The sequence below is a fragment of the Apiospora aurea genome, assembly GCF_038362705.1.
Source record: "Apiospora aurea strain CBS 24483 chromosome Unknown utg000005l_segment0_segment0, whole genome shotgun sequence".
Lineage (NCBI taxonomy): Eukaryota > Fungi > Ascomycota > Sordariomycetes > Amphisphaeriales > Apiosporaceae > Apiospora > Apiospora aurea.
Window position 1 is genome coordinate 4142578 of NW_027117392.1, and position 16071 is coordinate 4158648.

Sequence of the window (16071 nt, forward strand, 5' to 3'; positions counted from 1 at the left end):
ATGGCTCCCCGCTCGAGGCCCGGCGCCGTCGACACTGACGCGTCCATGTCGGACGCTCCCGAGCCTGTGTCTCGTGGCGACGCAATGGTACGTGCCATATTCGCTTCCACCCATTTCCTCGCCTTGGATTCCTGCAGAGAACATAGAGCTTGCGCGGGCGACCACTTATGCTAACCACGAGCAATCTAGGAGGTTGACGAGTCCTTCGACGATTCAGACACGAACCCCAACACGACTGCGAGCAGTGTTGCTGGCGACCCTGTCGACGGCCGCAAGAAGAGATCAGAGGCAAACCAGCTGCGCAGAAGCATATTCGGAAAGAAGCATGATGCTTTAGGCGAGTCAAAGGTAAACACCCATTTAATTGCCCGAGATAGGGAAGGAAAACTGGTTGGTTCTTTTGGCTGATTTCAACCCACTACAGGAAGATGATAGCATCCGTCGATTCCGCTACTTACTAGGTTTGACCGACCTTTTCCGCCATTTCATTGAGACGAATCCGAACCCCAAGATTCGCGATATCATGGTCGAGATTGACAGACAGAACGAGGAAAGCGAGAAATCCAAGAAGAAAGGTTCCAGACAAGGCGGTGCGGCTACGGGCCGCGTCCGCCGCACAGAAGCCGAGGAGGATGCTGAGCTCCTTAAGGACGAGCGCCATGGTGGTTCAGCCGAGACGGTCTTCCGCGAGTCGCCGACATTCATCCAAGGTACCATGAGAGACTATCAGGTAGCCGGTCTCAACTGGATGATCTCTTTGCACGAAAACGGTATCTCGGGTATCTTGGCCGACGAAATGGGCCTCGGAAAGACCCTACAGACCATCTCGTTTCTGGGATACCTACGACATATTATGGATATCAAGGGTCCCCACCTGGTCATTGTGCCCAAGTCTACTCTGGACAACTGGAAGAGAGAATTCGAGAGGTGGACTCCCGAGGTTAATGTCTTAGTTCTTCAAGGTGCTAAGGAGGAGCGGCACACCCTGATCAACGAGCGCCTTGTGGACGAGAAGTTCGACGTCTGCATTACTAGCTACGAGATGATCCTCCGAGAAAAGTCGCATCTGAAGAAGTTCGCCTGGGAGTACATCATTATTGATGAAGCGCATCGTATCAAGAACGAGGAGTCGTCACTCTCACAGGTCATCCGCATGTTCAACTCGCGCAATAGACTGCTTATCACAGGAACGCCGCTCCAGAACAACCTTCACGAACTTTGGGCCCTCCTCAATTTCCTTCTACCCGATGTCTTTGGAGATGCGGAGGCTTTCGACCAGTGGTTTTCCGGTCAGGACCAAGACCAGGACACCGTTGTACAGCAACTCCATCGAGTACTTCGGCCGTTCTTGCTTCGCCGCGTCAAGGCCGATGTTGAGAAGAGTCTTCTACCGAAGAAAGAGGTCAACCTGTATATTGGAATGTCGGATATGCAGATCAAATGGTATCAGAAGATCCTCGAAAAGGATATTGATGCTGTAAACGGCGCCGGCGGCAAGCGAGAATCCAAGACTCGTCTTCTCAACATTGTCATGCAACTCAGGAAATGCTGCAACCACCCATACCTGTTTGAGGGTGCCGAGCCCGGCCCACCTTACACGACCGACGAGCATCTGGTCTTCAACTCTGGCAAGATGGCGCTCATGGACAAGCTGCTTGGACGTCTCCAGAAGCAGGGAAGCCGAGTTCTCATCTTCTCCCAAATGAGCCGTCTGTTGGACATCTTGGAAGATTACTGTGTATTCAGAGAATACAAGTACTGCCGTATCGATGGTGGAACTGCCCACGAAGATCGTATTGCCGCCATTGACGAGTACAACAAGCCCGGTTCTGAAAAGTTCATCTTCCTGCTCACCACTCGTGCGGGAGGATTGGGTATCAACTTGACAAGCGCTGATATCGTTATTTTGTATGACAGCGACTGGAACCCCCAGGCAGATCTTCAAGCCATGGATCGGGCCCATCGTATCGGTCAGACCAAGCAAGTCGTTGTTTATCGCTTTGTTACAGAGGATGCAATTGAGGAGAAAGTGCTGGAACGAGCAGCACAGAAGTTGCGACTTGACCAGCTGGTCATTCAGCAGGGCCGTGCTCAGCCAGGAACCAAGGGCCCAGCTGCCAAGGACGAGTTGCTCAGCATGATTCAACATGGCGCCGAAAATGTTTTCCAGACGAAGGGTGCTACTGGCATGGCCGCAAAGGGCTCAGAACTCGACGACGAGGACATTGACCAAATCCTCGCCAAGGGCGAAACGCGTACTAAACAGCTGAACAGCAAGTTCGAATCCCTCGGTCTCGACGACTTGCAAAATTTCTCTTCTGAATCTGGTTCCGCTTATGTATGGAATGGAGAAAACTTCGCCGCAGGCGAGAAGAAGAAGGATATTGGCATGACTTGGATTAACCCAGCAAAGCGTGAGCGCAAGGAACAGTCATATTCTATCGACAAGTTCTACCGACAAGCTATCTATGGAAACAGCGGGAAAGCAGAGGCCAAGCCGAAGGCGCCCCGAGCTCCTAAGCAGGTCCCCGTCCACGATTACCAGTTCTACCCTTCCCGCCTGCGTGAGCTTCAAGATCGCGAAACAGCCTACTACCGAAAAGAGATCGGCTACAAGGTTCCCTTGGCGGATGGCGACGAGTCAAATCTCGAAGAGCGTGAAGCTGAGCGTGCCCTTGAGCAACAGGAAATCGATGATGCCACACCCTTGAACGAAGAGGAGCAAGAAGAGAAGGCCAAGCTGTCGACTCAAGGCTTTGGGGATTGGAACAGGCGTGACTTCCAGCAATTCATTAACGGATCTGCCAAGTACGGAAAGACCAGCTACGAGAAAATGGCGGATGAAGTGGACAGCAAGTCGCCAGCGGAGATCAAGGCATTTGCCAAGGTCTTCTGGCAGCGGTACACCGAGGTCGCCGACTATAACAAGTACCTGCAGGTCATTGAGACGGGTGAAGAGCGACGTAGCAAGACCCAGCACCAGCGGAACATGCTGCGAAAGAAGATGCAGCAATACCGCGTGCCATTGCAGCAAATGAAGGTCAACTATTCGGTCTCGACGACGAACAAGAAGGTCTACACCGAAGAGGAAGATCGTTTCCTACTGGTCATGCTTGACAAGCTCGGTCTTGATTCTGAGAATCTGTATGATCGTATCCGGGACGAAATTCGCGACAGTCCCTTGTTCCGCTTTGATTGGTTCTTCCTCAGCCGTACACCGGTTGAGATCAGCCGACGTTGCACTACTCTCCTGACCACGGTTGTGAAGGAGTTTGAGGACGTGCAGCCAAGCAAGAACGGCGTCAACGGAAAGTCCAAGCGTGAGCCCGAGGACGAAGAGAACGATGAGGACAGCATCCTCGGCATGGCACCCGCGAAGAAGAAGTCCAAGAATGGAGTTAAGGTATGATTTATACTCTTATCCACCCCCTTAGATGGCTAATATGCTAACAAGCCTTCAGAATAAGGCGCTCGACAACGTCAAAGGCAGCAAGGCCAGCTCGGCTGCGCCTTCATCCCGAGCTTCCAGTGTTGCATCTACCCCGTCAGCAGCTCCTGCCCCGAAGAGCAAGAGCAAGGGGAAGAAGAAATAAGCTTGTTGCTTGCTTTGGAGCGAGTTCTTCGATTTCAAGGGTTTCATGGGAAGAGGATCCTGTGTAGACATTTCACTGGCGTTTTGCGTTATTTGTTGATGAGAGTTATCCTGAGCCTCACCATTTGGTCGGCTGAATGGCTTGGGAAAAGACCCCGGGAATGGATTGTTCTCCTTTCCGCAAGGGAATGAAACGGCGTTAAAGTGGTTTCTGATCAAAGTTCTCGTTTCACGCCGCCGACAGACATTGGCCGCCAGATTGTGACCATTTCAGATTCCGTACAGGGGATCCGTTTGTCTAATATTGGGCTTGCCATCGGCATGATGAGACTAGATGACAGGCCTGTAAGCAAAAGGGCTGGATGGTCATCTGTATGGCAGACTCGGTTCCCCTCCTCGGTTCCCCTCCTCGGGGTTACTTACATAGACACAAATGGCGGCGTTGGTTTTGTTGCTTGCTCTAGCAGACCTGGGAACGATACAGGTAAAAAGACTCATGTACGGTAGTTGCATTACGAACGACGAAGCTTTTCACTAAGAAACTATGCACTTGACTTGAATTGTGTTATTCTTAACGTTTTCCCGCTCAAGGGAGAGAAAACGTGCCTGGCTACTTATATCGGCCTGGTGGCGTTGTCGGTAGGATTTGCAGATGATCATGACTCGAATTCTGGTGAGGTATATCGTCATGTCTTGACTACCATCTAATAGTCTATCTAGACGGCCGTCCCAACAGCTGCTTCGCACCCCGCAATTTTTGTCTTTCGATTCGCCTGCTCAAGTAAAGCAAAAGAAACTATATTTTGTTCCTTTCCCCCTAACGCCAGACAAGATGCAATTAAGATGAACCACCACGTTACATACAAGAGAGGACTACCAACGCCTAACCCGTCCGTTCCATTTCCCTCGTCGTTTGCCCCTCGCCTTTGGTTTGCGCGCAAAGGTGCGAGGGGAGAGATGATGGGAAGTACCGGGGTAAGATGAGAAAACCAGGAGAAGCTAGCAGCCCTATTGCTTCTGCATGGCTCTCTGCCTCTCGCGCTCGACCTCGTAGCTGAAGTCGAAGAATCCCTTGTCGAAGTGGTGGACGCGCACGTAGCCGTCCTCACCTCCACTGGCATAGCTCTTGCCCGTGGGGTCGGCGGCGACTGTGTTGAGGGGACCGAAGTGACCACGGACACGGCCAATCTCGTCCTCGAAGATCTTGTGGTAGAAGCGAGCCTCGAATTTACCCTGTCGCGCGGCGGTGGTAGTGACATCCATGGCGGCTTGACCACCACCCAGAATCACAAAGTCCTTCTTCGGGGTCATGGTGGCACTGTTGAGGGGCGTGTCGGAGGGGTAGGTCTTGAGCACTTCCAGGTCGCGGGCGGCGACCAGCTTGGCCGTCTTGTCTTTGGAGGCGGTGATGAAGTAGGTGCGGTCGCTGGACCACTGGAGATCGGTGAGTTGCATGTTGAGGTCGTGGATAGGGAGGTTCTCCAGCTGCTCGCCAGTCTAGGTTGGTGTGTTTTGTCAGTAAAGTAATGCGACACAGGGTTTTGGCCTGTCAAGTCCACTGGTAGGGGTGCGTACCTTGGCGTCATATTGGCTAACGCTGCCGTCCTCATGGCCAGCAATGATGTACTTGTTCATGTAGCTCCAGCCAGCAACGGTAGCCTTGCTCTCGTCGCAGACGATGGTGAGCTCTTTCTCGTCGCTCTGCTCGCCGTCGATGTCGGGGTTGATGTTGAGGACGACGATGGAACCCAGGTGACCCATGCGCTTCTCGGTGACACCCAGCAGCTGGGTGCCCTCCTCGTTGAACTCGACGCGCTTGACGGCGGTGGGGAACTCCCAGGTCTTGAGCAGGCGGCCGGTCTTGACCTCCCAGAGGCGGATGGTGTTGTCGGCGCTGCCGCTGGCAATCATGGTGGAGTCTGGGTTCACGTCGACGGTCCAGATGGCACCCTGGTGGCCCTTGTAGGTTCCCAGGCGCTCGCCATTGTGGCTGAACCAGGCACAGACATGCTGATCCTTGGCGACGGAGAAGAGAAGGTCGCCGTCGCGGTTGAACTTGATCTGCGTCAAGGCACGTTCCTGTTATCGCAACATGTTAGCGCCCGCATAGCGACGAAGAGGACATGACATAAGTTGATCGATTGTGACGTACGTGACCTGAGAGCAATATAGGTCTCATGTTGGCGGTTTTTATTTGGGGGATTGAATGATCTCCTGGTGGCAGTTGTCGTGGGGTAGACAGCGAGTTTTCTAGACAAGCAGCGACTGAACTTCAGTGTTGTGCGGGGCAAAAGTTGCCAGCCGAGAATCAACCGGCGTTTTTTTTTTTTTTTTTTTTTTTTTTGGTTTTTTTGCTTATTTTGCTTGGGGGCGGGAAGAACGGGCTGCAGGTGCAGGTGTAGGAAAATAGGACGGATACTTGGCAGGCATCAATGGAGGAAGTGGGCTCAGCTACTTTTATTAAAAACCAACGTGTATCGTGCACTACATGCACAAAAAGAGCACGTAGGCAGACAACACCTGCAACGGAGATACCTCGATCCTCTCTACTTCATCTGAGTCACACACACACAGAGGTGCAGAGGCGGAGGAAGGATTTGCCAGAAAACCGTAGACTCATGTTCCAACCTGGATATCCTCGAGCTTTGAGCTTAGAACCAGCAGCAACAACACCCGACATGTCCGCCACAGGCACCATGCTCGTCACTATCCCATCCTAACCTCAGGCCCATAAGTCGGTAGATCACCTACCTGAGTCATACCCAAACACAGTCGACCTGGTGCGAAGGGCGATGGATTCCGGCTATTTCAACATTCTCCGCTGCCGCGTAAAGACTCAGCAGCGTATCCCGGAGTGGTGTATTGCATTGTCGGTATGCATGCGTGTGCATGCTCTCGTTTCGTTTCGTTTCGTTTCATCCAAGACCCGGCCAAAAAGACATGGTGCCGTTGCTAGGAAAGGATGCCGATGAACGTCCGGCAAAGTGGCCTCTCGAGCAATCTATGTGCTAATAATGCATGTCTACCTACATGAATTGACGATTCGCCATACTCCTGACACAGCTAGATAGCTTGGCCATAAGTCTAGATCTCATACCGTTGCTGCGATAATCGCAGAGTCCTGTTATAACAACACTCGCTCTTTGCTTTTTTTTTTTTTTTTTTTTTTTTTTTTTTCCCTCTTTTCTCCCCTACTGCTGCCACCCGCCAACACGTCTTCGGCTCCCACGCCTTAGCTACATTGCATTGCCCTCGCCAGCTGAGTCACCCAGCAGCAGCAGCAGCAGCAGCAGCAGCCAAGCCACGCAACTGCAGTTCTGGGACATTAGAAATCCTTTGGGTTTGAGTCACCAGACTGGAAGAAGCTGAGGCTGAAGCAAAAACCCCCTCCCCCTTGCCGCCTAAGCTGACATGACACTATCGATTAGCCTTCGTCATGGCCCGTCTCCAGGAGCAGCAACAGCCACGGCATTCACACGTATGCTGGTGCGGCCACGCCTAGCCGTTCGCGTGCGCGGCTCTCGACAAACTTTTTCGACGGCGCAAGCTCCGACTCCGACTCACGGCGCGCCTCCCCATAGCAGCAGTAGTGGCCCTCCTAACTCCGGACGACCCCACGAATTTCAGCACCAGCTTCCTCTTCCGGCAACCCAGCGATCTCATGACTCTCGTGCTCTTTTTTCCACACAGTCCGCTCCCAATTGTTTGCCAACTACAACAACTTCTTTGCCTTCTTCTTCTTCCTCTTCTCGTGCCAGCCCGTCATTGCATGGTAGGACGCAGTCTCTCCCCCTCTGCAGCGCCACAACCCTGCCATCTCGGGCCCAGACCCTACCCTTTGACTCCCCTGTACCCCGCCGACTTTTCTCCTCGGCCTCGACCTACCCCACCATGGCTGCCATGAAGCTTGATGGCAACGCCATCGCGAAGAAGATTCGCGAGAGACTGGCTGGCGAGGTGGCCAAAAAGCAGGAGAACAACCCCAGGTATAAGCCATGCCTCAAGATCATTCAAGGTTCGTTGCAATCCTCTCCCCCAGCGATCGCATGCACATTGGCTAACAGCAAGGACCATCAGTTGGTGATCGATCGGACTCTAGTACGTAATGTGTTTCCGTTCGACCGTACAAGCGCCACGACCCATTGAGGACGCACACTAACTGGCCATAGCCACTTATGTTCGCATGAAGCTTAAGGCTGCCGAGGAGGTGAGTCTCCTTTTTGTTGCCGCCATGTATCTTTGGTGTTACTCATATTGACTATGGTATGACTCTAGGCCAACATTAGCTGCGAGCTTCTGCATTTCCCCGAGTCCATCACCGAGTCCGAGCTTCTCGCAAAGCTCCATGCCCTGAACAATGACGGTGAAGTCCACGGTATCCTGGTCCAGCTCCCAGTGCCCAAGCATATCGATGAATACCGCATCACGTCGGCGGTCGCAGATGAGAAAGATGTCGACGGATTTGGTGTCACCAACATCGGTGAGCTTGCCAAGAAGGGTGGCCACCCCTACTTCATTCCCTGCACGCCCAAGGGTGTCATGGTGTTGCTTGAAGAAGCCGGTGTCGATATTGCAGGAAAGCATGCCGTTGTCTTGGGCCGCAGCGATATTGTCGGTAGCCCGGTGAGCTATCTGCTCAAGAACGCCGATGCCACGGTTACCGTGTGCCACTCCAAGACCAAGAATATCCAAGATCACGTCAAGCTGGCAGACATTGTCGTCGCGGCTATTGGCAAGCCCCACTTCGTCAAGGGGGAGTGGCTCAAGCCGGGAGCTGTCGTTATCGATGTTGGAACCAACTTCATTCCCGACTCTACCAGGAAATCTGGCCAGAGGCTTGTGGGCGATGTCGACTTCGAGGCTGCGGCGCAAGTTGCTTCCGCCATAACCCCTGTCCCTGGAGGTGTAGGACCTATGACAGTTGCCATGCTTATGCAGAACGTGGTGGACTCGGCAACCATGTCGTTCGACACACTCAAGCAGAGGCGCATTGATCCGTTGCCCTTGAAACTCCAGTCGCCGGTCCCCTCCGATATCGACGTGTCCAAGGCACAAATCCCCAAGGAAATCACCCTGGTCGCGCAAGAGGTCGGAATTGCTCGTCACGAGCTGGAGCCCTATGGTTCATACAAGGCCAAGGTCGATCTTAGCTTATTAAAACGACTATCGCACCGTCGCAATGGCCGTTACGTTGTGGTCACGGGCATTACACCAACTCCCCTCGGCGAGGGCAAGTCTACTACGACCATGGGTCTCGCGCAGGCTCTTGGTGCCCATCTGGGTCGTCTGACCTTTGCGAACGTCAGGCAACCCAGTCAAGGGCCGACGTTCGGCATCAAGGGTGGTGCTGCTGGTGGTGGTTACAGTCAAGTCATACCCATGGATGAGTTCAACCTGCATTTGACAGGCGACATCCACGCCATCACTGCAGCAAACAACCTGTTGGCCGCCGCCATTGACACACGCATTTTCCACGAGAACACCCAGAAAGATCGCGCCCTGTTCAACAGATTGGTGCCCCAAGGCGAATTTGCGCCCATCATGTTCCGCCGCCTGAAGAAGCTGGGTATTGACAAAACGTCTCCCGCTGAGCTGACCGAAGATGAGGTCCGTCGCTTTGCTCGACTGGACATCGATCCCGAGACTATTACATGGAAGCGTGTACTAGACGTAAATGATCGTCATCTCCGCGGCGTCACAATTGGCACTGCGCCCACCGAGAAAGGCCAGACCCGTGAGACTGGATTCGATATCTCGGTTGCCAGTGAGTGTATGGCTATTCTTGCCATGAGCACTGATTTGGCCGACATGCGCGAGCGTCTCGGTCGTATGGTCGTGGCTTCTTCACGATCTGGTGATCCGGTTACCTGTGACGACATTGGCGTCGGTGGAGCGTTGACTACATTGATGAAGGATGCCATCAAGCCAAACCTTATGCAGACTCTGGAAGGAACACCCGTTTTTGTCCATGCCGGACCATTCGCCAACATCTCCATCGGAAACAGCTCCATCATTGCCGACAGGCTGGCACTCAAGCTCACCGGTACCGAACCAGACGAAGACCACAACGCCAAGACTGGCTTTACAGTCACCGAGGCCGGATTTGATTTCACCATGGGCGGTGAGCGATTCTTCAACATCAAGTGTCGTGCTTCCGGTCTTGTGCCCGATACTGTTGTGATTGTGGCAACCGTCAGAGCCCTGAAGGTGCATGGCAATGGACCCCCTATCAAGGCAGGGGCACCCCTTGATCCCGTTTACAAGCAGGAGAACGTTGATCTCCTTCGCAAGGGCTGCATCAACCTTGCTAAGCACATCCAGAATGCCAAGTCATATGGTGTTCCGGTGGTGGTAGCTATCAACAAGTTTTCCACGGACACCGATGCTGAGGTCACTGTCATCCGTGAGGAGGCGATCAAGGCTGGCGCCGAAGACGCGATCCTTGCAGACCACTGGGCTCAAGGTGGCGCGGGCGCCGTTGAGCTTGCCAAGGGTGTCATCGCAGCTTGCGAGAAGCCGAAGGACTTCAAGTTCCTATACGACCTCGACGGCACTGTGCAAAGCCGAATGGAGTCTATCTGCCAGAATATGTACGGTGCGGAGAGCGTCAACTTCGAGGAGCTGGCGCAGAAGAAGGTGGATACCTACACGAAGCAAGGATTTGGGAACCTGCCCATCTGCGTAGCCAAGACGCAATATTCACTCAGCCACGATCCGGACCTCAAGGGAGCCCCTACCGGCTTCAAAGTACCTATTAGGGACGTGCGTATGGCGGCCGGTGCTGGGTATCTGTACGCGCTTGCTGCAGATATTCAGACAATCCCTGGCTTGCCTACTGCACCCGGATATCTGAAGGTGGATGTGGATGTAGAGAATGGCGAAGTGAAGGGCTTGTTCTAGATCTTACCGATCAGGGGTAATAGAGCTTGGGTCTAGAGATGAAAAAAGAGGATATGGCGTCCCAAATGCAGCTTCAACAAGGAATGAGTGAATAGAAAGGGGGCGCAACAGGAATTTGGCTTAGAGCGAGAGATACCTTCAACGGCTACTAGATAATTGATGAATTACAAACTAAACCCCATTGAACTCCGTAGTAGTCGTATAACTTGCTCTTGTTCCGATAGACGAATACTGTTGAGCGGCCTAATTCGAACAGGAAATTAATTTGGCGGCAGTACAGACCACGTAGAGGCTGGCCACGGTATAGCCAGAAATGAAGTGGGAGACCAGCCTACCAGCTCTTTCATGACATGATTCTCTACTTGGGTAAGGCGGGCGGGACAGTGTGTGAGACTTCAAATTTTGCATTGTGTTCCTTAAAAAGATTCGCTCGGTTTTTCGATGCTCCTAGATAATAAAGTGAGGGTCATCTAAGTCAGATACATAAGTAGTTATGGTACCACACGGTGCCATTGTAAATCATATTCGCAAGCAAGCCAATCCATCCTCCTCTTATCTTCCTGCTTGCTCCTTGGGGGTATATCTACGATTCTCTTTGAAACTCTCTTGCCCTCCCACTCCCACTCTCTCCCGCTTTCCTGCGCTAAGTAAAACACGTCACTCGATATATGCCGTAAAAGCTCCTTTGATCTCCCCAGTAGCCAGAGATGCATGCTCTAGGTCTCACGACGGAGTCGGCTGGCTCTGTATTGGACGGGGCTGCTCTACCGAAGGCTTGGGGGTATCATTTTGGCTCGAAGTCGCCGGCGAAGCCGAAGTCGACACTTGGGCCTGCGGTGGTGTGGAGGACTTTGGCACTGGCGCGGTCGTTGCCTCTAGTGCCGGTGTCGGTTTTGGTGCCGGCTCGAGAGGTTGTGATACCGAGGTTTGCGGTGGTGTTGCAGACTTTGGTACTGGTGAGACTGTCGCCTCTTGCGCTGGTGCTGGTGTTGTGGCTTGCGGTGCCGGGGCCTGTGGTACCGGGGCCTGATTTGCCGGGGCCTGCGGTGCCGGAGCTTGCAGTACATGTGCTTGCGGTACTGAAGCTTGCGGTGCAGGAGCTTGTGTGACTGGGGACGGACGGCGTGCCGGGACATTGGCTTGAGTAACTGATTGAGAGGTCTCCAATGGTGACGTTGCGAGCCTTTTGTGTTCCCGCTGTTCTGCAACCCCATGGCCTGGTCCGTCAACACTGTCTACCGTTCGTTTCGTGCCGGTAATTGCTTCTATCGCTCCAGCGCTGGGAGTTGTCGTTGGCGCCGGAGCGGGACTCGAAGGCTTCCCAGTACTGAAGCCTGGCAACGAGTGGCCCAGCACGGGGGGTGTTTGCAGTGCTTTGTGGGACATGGGCGGGCGTAGGTCTAGCAGCCTGGGCACCTGGCGCGGGGAAACTCACGGTAGAGACGGGCCCAGTCGCCCCCGCACTTGTGACAGTCGAAATATTAGGCAAAACACGAGTATTTGTAGTTGCAGGTGCGGATGACATGGATGTCGGCACCGGAGTAGACAGTGTCGAGTCCCTCCGAGCTGAAGATGGGCGTGCCACTGAAACAGCACCCGGCCGTGCAATTCCTACCTTCGAAGGTCGGGCAACCGATATTCCCGGGCGGCTGACTTGTGGCATGGCTGGCCTAGGCGCTGACGGATTATTCACGACGGGCGGTGGGCTTGTATGGGTTGCTGCTGGAGGGTGAGCGTTCGCATTGTGGTTGCTCGAGCTTTGGCCTGCGGAAGTCGCGGATGTCACGGCCGGAGGTAGAGGCGCCGGTGACGCAGACTGAATTTTGTGAGCAGATCCTTCTTGGGTAGACCGTGCAGGTTGTATGCTTGGAGACACAGCAGAGGTATGAAGGCCGTGGTTCTTGCGCACTTCGGTTATGATCTTGTGGACGTTCTCCACGATCAACCTATCGGCATCTTCCCAGCCCGGCATGATATCTTGATGAGGTAGCCCTTGAGCGCGCTTGATCGCTGTATCAACAATGGTTTCGGCATGCTCTGTCCTCTTTCTGAAGGCGGCAAGAATCGGGACCCGGAACACCTTGATTCTAGCTTGAATAGTTGCCTCGAGGGAGGATGGGGCTGATGGTGTTGGCGCCTTCGCTGCAGCTGGAGAAGCTGCTGGTGCAAGCGAGGGTTGCCTCCCCGGTGCCGCGGATGCGGTCGGCGCAGCAGTCGCAGCCGCAGTCGCAGCAGTTCGTGCTTGGTTTTGGGCATCCCTAATTTTACCCTGCACGGCATTGACAAGGGTCGTCTCAACTGCTTCGAACCCAGGCAGTGTCGCTGCTGCAGGAATCCCAAGAGCACGATTGATCGACGTGTCAATAATCTGTTCGGCCTTCGCTGCATCTGTGCTCTTGCTAATAGTAGTCAAGATCTGTTTCTTCCAGTCTGCAATGACTTTCTGCACTTCAGCCGACAATGGAACTCTTGAACTTGCCCCATTTGCACCAAGAGAAGTGGCGTTTTGGTTGACCTGAGTCGTATACGTAGCGTTTGCAGGAGCGGGAGGGATATGGGATGTCTGCGGGTTGTAATTGGTGTTTTCTGTCTTGGGCAGCGGATTCGCTGGAGGCGTTGGTCTTGCATAAGGGGAGTTATACGCCCCTTGCTGCTGCTGGGGACCGGGCTGCCTTGCCATAGCCAGATTCGGTGCAGTGGTTGTTGTGATTGGGGCATGGTTATGGGACTGCCCAGGGTAAGACTGATGCGCTGTAGTCGTGCCCTGGACCACGGGATTGGGAGCATTGTGTGAGGAAGTATGGTAACCATTCTGGTGCTGATTGCCACCCGCATAACCTTGCCCGGGGAGACCGTGAGCGTAGTGCATACCCCCCTGCTGCATGTAGTTAGAGCCCTGGTAGTAATGTTGCTGGTGTGCCATTTGATGCGGTTGCATCGAAGGCGGGCCAAGCGAGCGTTCTGGAGTAGTGGCTTTTCGTTTCTTCCCTGCGTCGAGTTCGACTCCAGGCACACGGGACCACAGTCCTGTCTGGTCGTCTTTCTTGAAAGCATCGTTGCCTAACAGGTTGTGCCGAACAGAGCTCTCCCAGCCTTTAGTCTCTGCGTGGAAATAGAACCAGGGGTACTTGGCGGTGATCCTCTTGTAGATTTGCTTCAGATGCAGGCCTTCGACCGGGCCTGCAGTGAGAGCCTCATCAATAAGAACACCATAGTTCTTGCTAGGCTTCTGTAGCTGCTCATCGGTGAAATCTTCTCTGTTGAGTTCCAGAGGGGGTGACTTTGGTCGTACTTTCTTGTCCTTCTTCTCCTTGGCTCGCTTCTCGGCATCGGACCCTTCCTCCCCGTCTTCCTTCTTTCGCTTGGTATACTTTCGCTTCTCCGGTCTGTCCCCATTCTCTGGCAAAGGATTCTTTCTGGGACGCCCCACCGGTCGTTTGATTTTCTCACCCAACGGCTCCTGCGGCTGTACCTTCTTTGCATCTTCGAGCATCTGTTTCTTCAACAGCCGCCGCTCTCTCTTGGACATGATACCATCCTTTGGGGGGCGCCCTGGACCACGCCGTTTGGGGGATAGGCAATCCGGCGTACTCCGGGGGTATCCCGTTATCAAATCTCGGGTCTAAATCCATGTCGTAGCTCGTATCAAGTCCTGCATCGCCTACATCGAGCTCCGCATTCTCAAAAGTAGTACCAAGACCTGTATCAAGCCCCAAATCAAGATCAGCTGAAAGAGCTGTTTGCAATCTTCTCTCGATGCTTTCCTCGTCGTGGTCTTCGAAGGCCGACTCCGCAGATTGCATGACCACATCGCCCGTCCGGTCTGGCTGGATAACCTGGGGCTCCGGCTCAGCAGGTTCGAGGGGTGGTTCAGATGGTGGTTCCATAGCCATGGCGGTATCCTCGGCCTCCTCAACCTCCTCGGCATCTTCAGCATCTTCGGCATCCTCGACGTCGTCAGCATCGTCGGCGTCGTCTGATCCAGCCGGCGGAGTCGAGATATCTCCCAAGTCGGAAAGCTCATCGCTAGTATCGTGAAACTTCTCGTGATCCGAGTGCTCGAAGTCGAAGCTCATTTCCTTGCCTCCAACAGAGTATCGCTTACTCGACGCCTCCTCCTCGTGCAAGTCTTCGCCACCTGTCTTGCCTCGCTCAACGCCATTGATCACAAAAAGAAACCCAACATCTTTGATCTGGAAGCGATCGCCGCTGCGAATGGTGACAGGTCCATGTTCTGATCCGTAGAAAACATCATCGCAGAAGAAACCATTCCTATGCAAGGATACAGCCTCGAAGACCCCCTTCTTCTCATTAAATTGGATTTTGAGGTGATTCCTCGAAATTGCCTTGGTTTTCATGGCGATATTCGGGCCCGGTGAATGGATGCCAACAAATGGTATGTGCGACGGCGAAGGCTGGACAGTGCCCAGATCAACAGCCGCAACGCCTTCGGTATGCGACACATACTGGCGGTTCGATTTTACTATCTCTTCTTGGTCGTTTGTGTTACCTTGCTGTACTGAGGCAGCCGAGCTGGGCCTGCGTCGGCGGGCGCGCGGATTACCATTGTCTTCGCCATCCGACTCCGGGCCCAGCATACCACCTTCTTCACTGACATACGATTTACTGAATTTCCCCCTGTCCTTTCCAAGTGGCGTTGGCGGTGGCAAGCCCTGTCGTTCGTTCTCCTCGACCCTACGGCGATATCTTTCCTCGCGGTACTCATCCCTGCGTGCCTGGTCTAGAGCTCTTTGATCGCGGCCAATGATGACGGCATAAGTGGTCATTTGAAAGACGCTATCGGCAAACTCGATTCTCGCAAACGATTCCAACTTCTGGCTGGCACTGGCACTTGCAGAAGCAACGTCGGCACTGCCCGTAAGTGCATCGCTTTCTTGGGTGAAGGACGCCTGGAGTGAAATCTCCGAAGGGGCAATGGCTGTAGGGTAGTCGCCCGACAGCTGGGTGTTGTTGCCCTGAGGCATGGAAAGGATGAAAGCATTTGGATCAGCGCTAGTAATGGAAGCGTGCCGCGAAATCATACGCGCGTTAGAAGCAGAGCGGGCATTGTAGGCAATGTCGTCGTCGGTGGTTGCGACTGCGGCACGTTCCCGGTCCTTACTGCCAGAAGGCAGGCCGGTAGTCTGGAGTTTTTCCAGACCCATGGCCAGGTTTGCTTTAATGGAGCTGAAGTCGGCCATGGGATTTAATGGCGCAGACGCAGACGCAGACGCAGACAGAGGCATCGCGGCTTGGGCGGATTCGGAGAGGTTGGGCAAATCGTGCTCCGCGGCATTGTCTCCGTTGGTGCTCTGGACAGCCGTGACGGCTGGAGTGGATAGCGGGCTGACAGTCGGGGGCGAAGGCAATTCGTAGTTTTGCGGCAGAGGCGGCAATTGGGACTGGGAGGCTTGGTTGGGGGGCGCGTAGAAGGGGTCGTCGTCGTGGTTGAGGCCGGAAATATCCATCGCATTCACGTCTAGAAGGGGAAAAGGCCTAGGCGGGGAGTCAACTTCTGATGTACTTGCAGGAGGCGCGATGCGATCGGCCGTCGCATTGGCACTGAACGAAGTCATCGC

The 16071-nt window shown here is 54.0% G+C and overlaps 4 protein-coding genes across 4 annotated transcripts; 2 read left to right on the top strand and 2 right to left on the bottom strand.

The window, feature by feature from the left end:
- Nucleotides 1-3593, top strand: PG986_007840 (uncharacterized protein; the record flags this gene model as incomplete). Its single annotated transcript, XM_066844062.1, has 4 exons — nucleotides 1-87; nucleotides 190-348; nucleotides 425-3403; nucleotides 3462-3593. 4 exons carry the CDS (start codon nucleotides 1-3, stop codon nucleotides 3591-3593), a joined length of 3357 nt encoding a protein of 1118 aa, XP_066700174.1.
- A 1007-nt stretch (nucleotides 3594-4600) lies between these two features.
- Nucleotides 4601-5771, bottom strand: PG986_007841 (translation initiation factor eIF3 subunit; the record flags this gene model as incomplete). The annotated part of the gene is made up of 3 exons (XM_066844063.1): nucleotides 4601-5089; nucleotides 5168-5671; nucleotides 5745-5771. 3 exons carry the CDS (start codon nucleotides 5769-5771, stop codon nucleotides 4601-4603), a joined length of 1020 nt encoding a protein of 339 aa, XP_066700175.1.
- Nucleotides 5772-7483: 1712 nt separating this feature from the next.
- Nucleotides 7484-10492, top strand: PG986_007842 (C-1-tetrahydrofolate synthase cytoplasmic; the record flags this gene model as incomplete). The annotated part of the gene is made up of 3 exons (XM_066844064.1): nucleotides 7484-7607; nucleotides 7762-7799; nucleotides 7868-10492. The coding sequence occupies 3 exons, from the start codon at nucleotides 7484-7486 to the stop codon at nucleotides 10490-10492; spliced, it is 2787 nt and encodes a 928-aa protein (XP_066700176.1).
- A 784-nt stretch (nucleotides 10493-11276) lies between these two features.
- PG986_007843 (uncharacterized protein) lies at nucleotides 11277-16068 on the bottom strand (the record flags this gene model as incomplete). The annotated part of the gene is made up of 3 exons (XM_066844065.1): nucleotides 11277-11533; nucleotides 11732-14114; nucleotides 14158-16068. The coding sequence occupies 3 exons, from the start codon at nucleotides 16066-16068 to the stop codon at nucleotides 11277-11279; spliced, it is 4551 nt and encodes a 1516-aa protein (XP_066700177.1).
- Nucleotides 16069-16071: the final 3 nt, after the last annotated feature.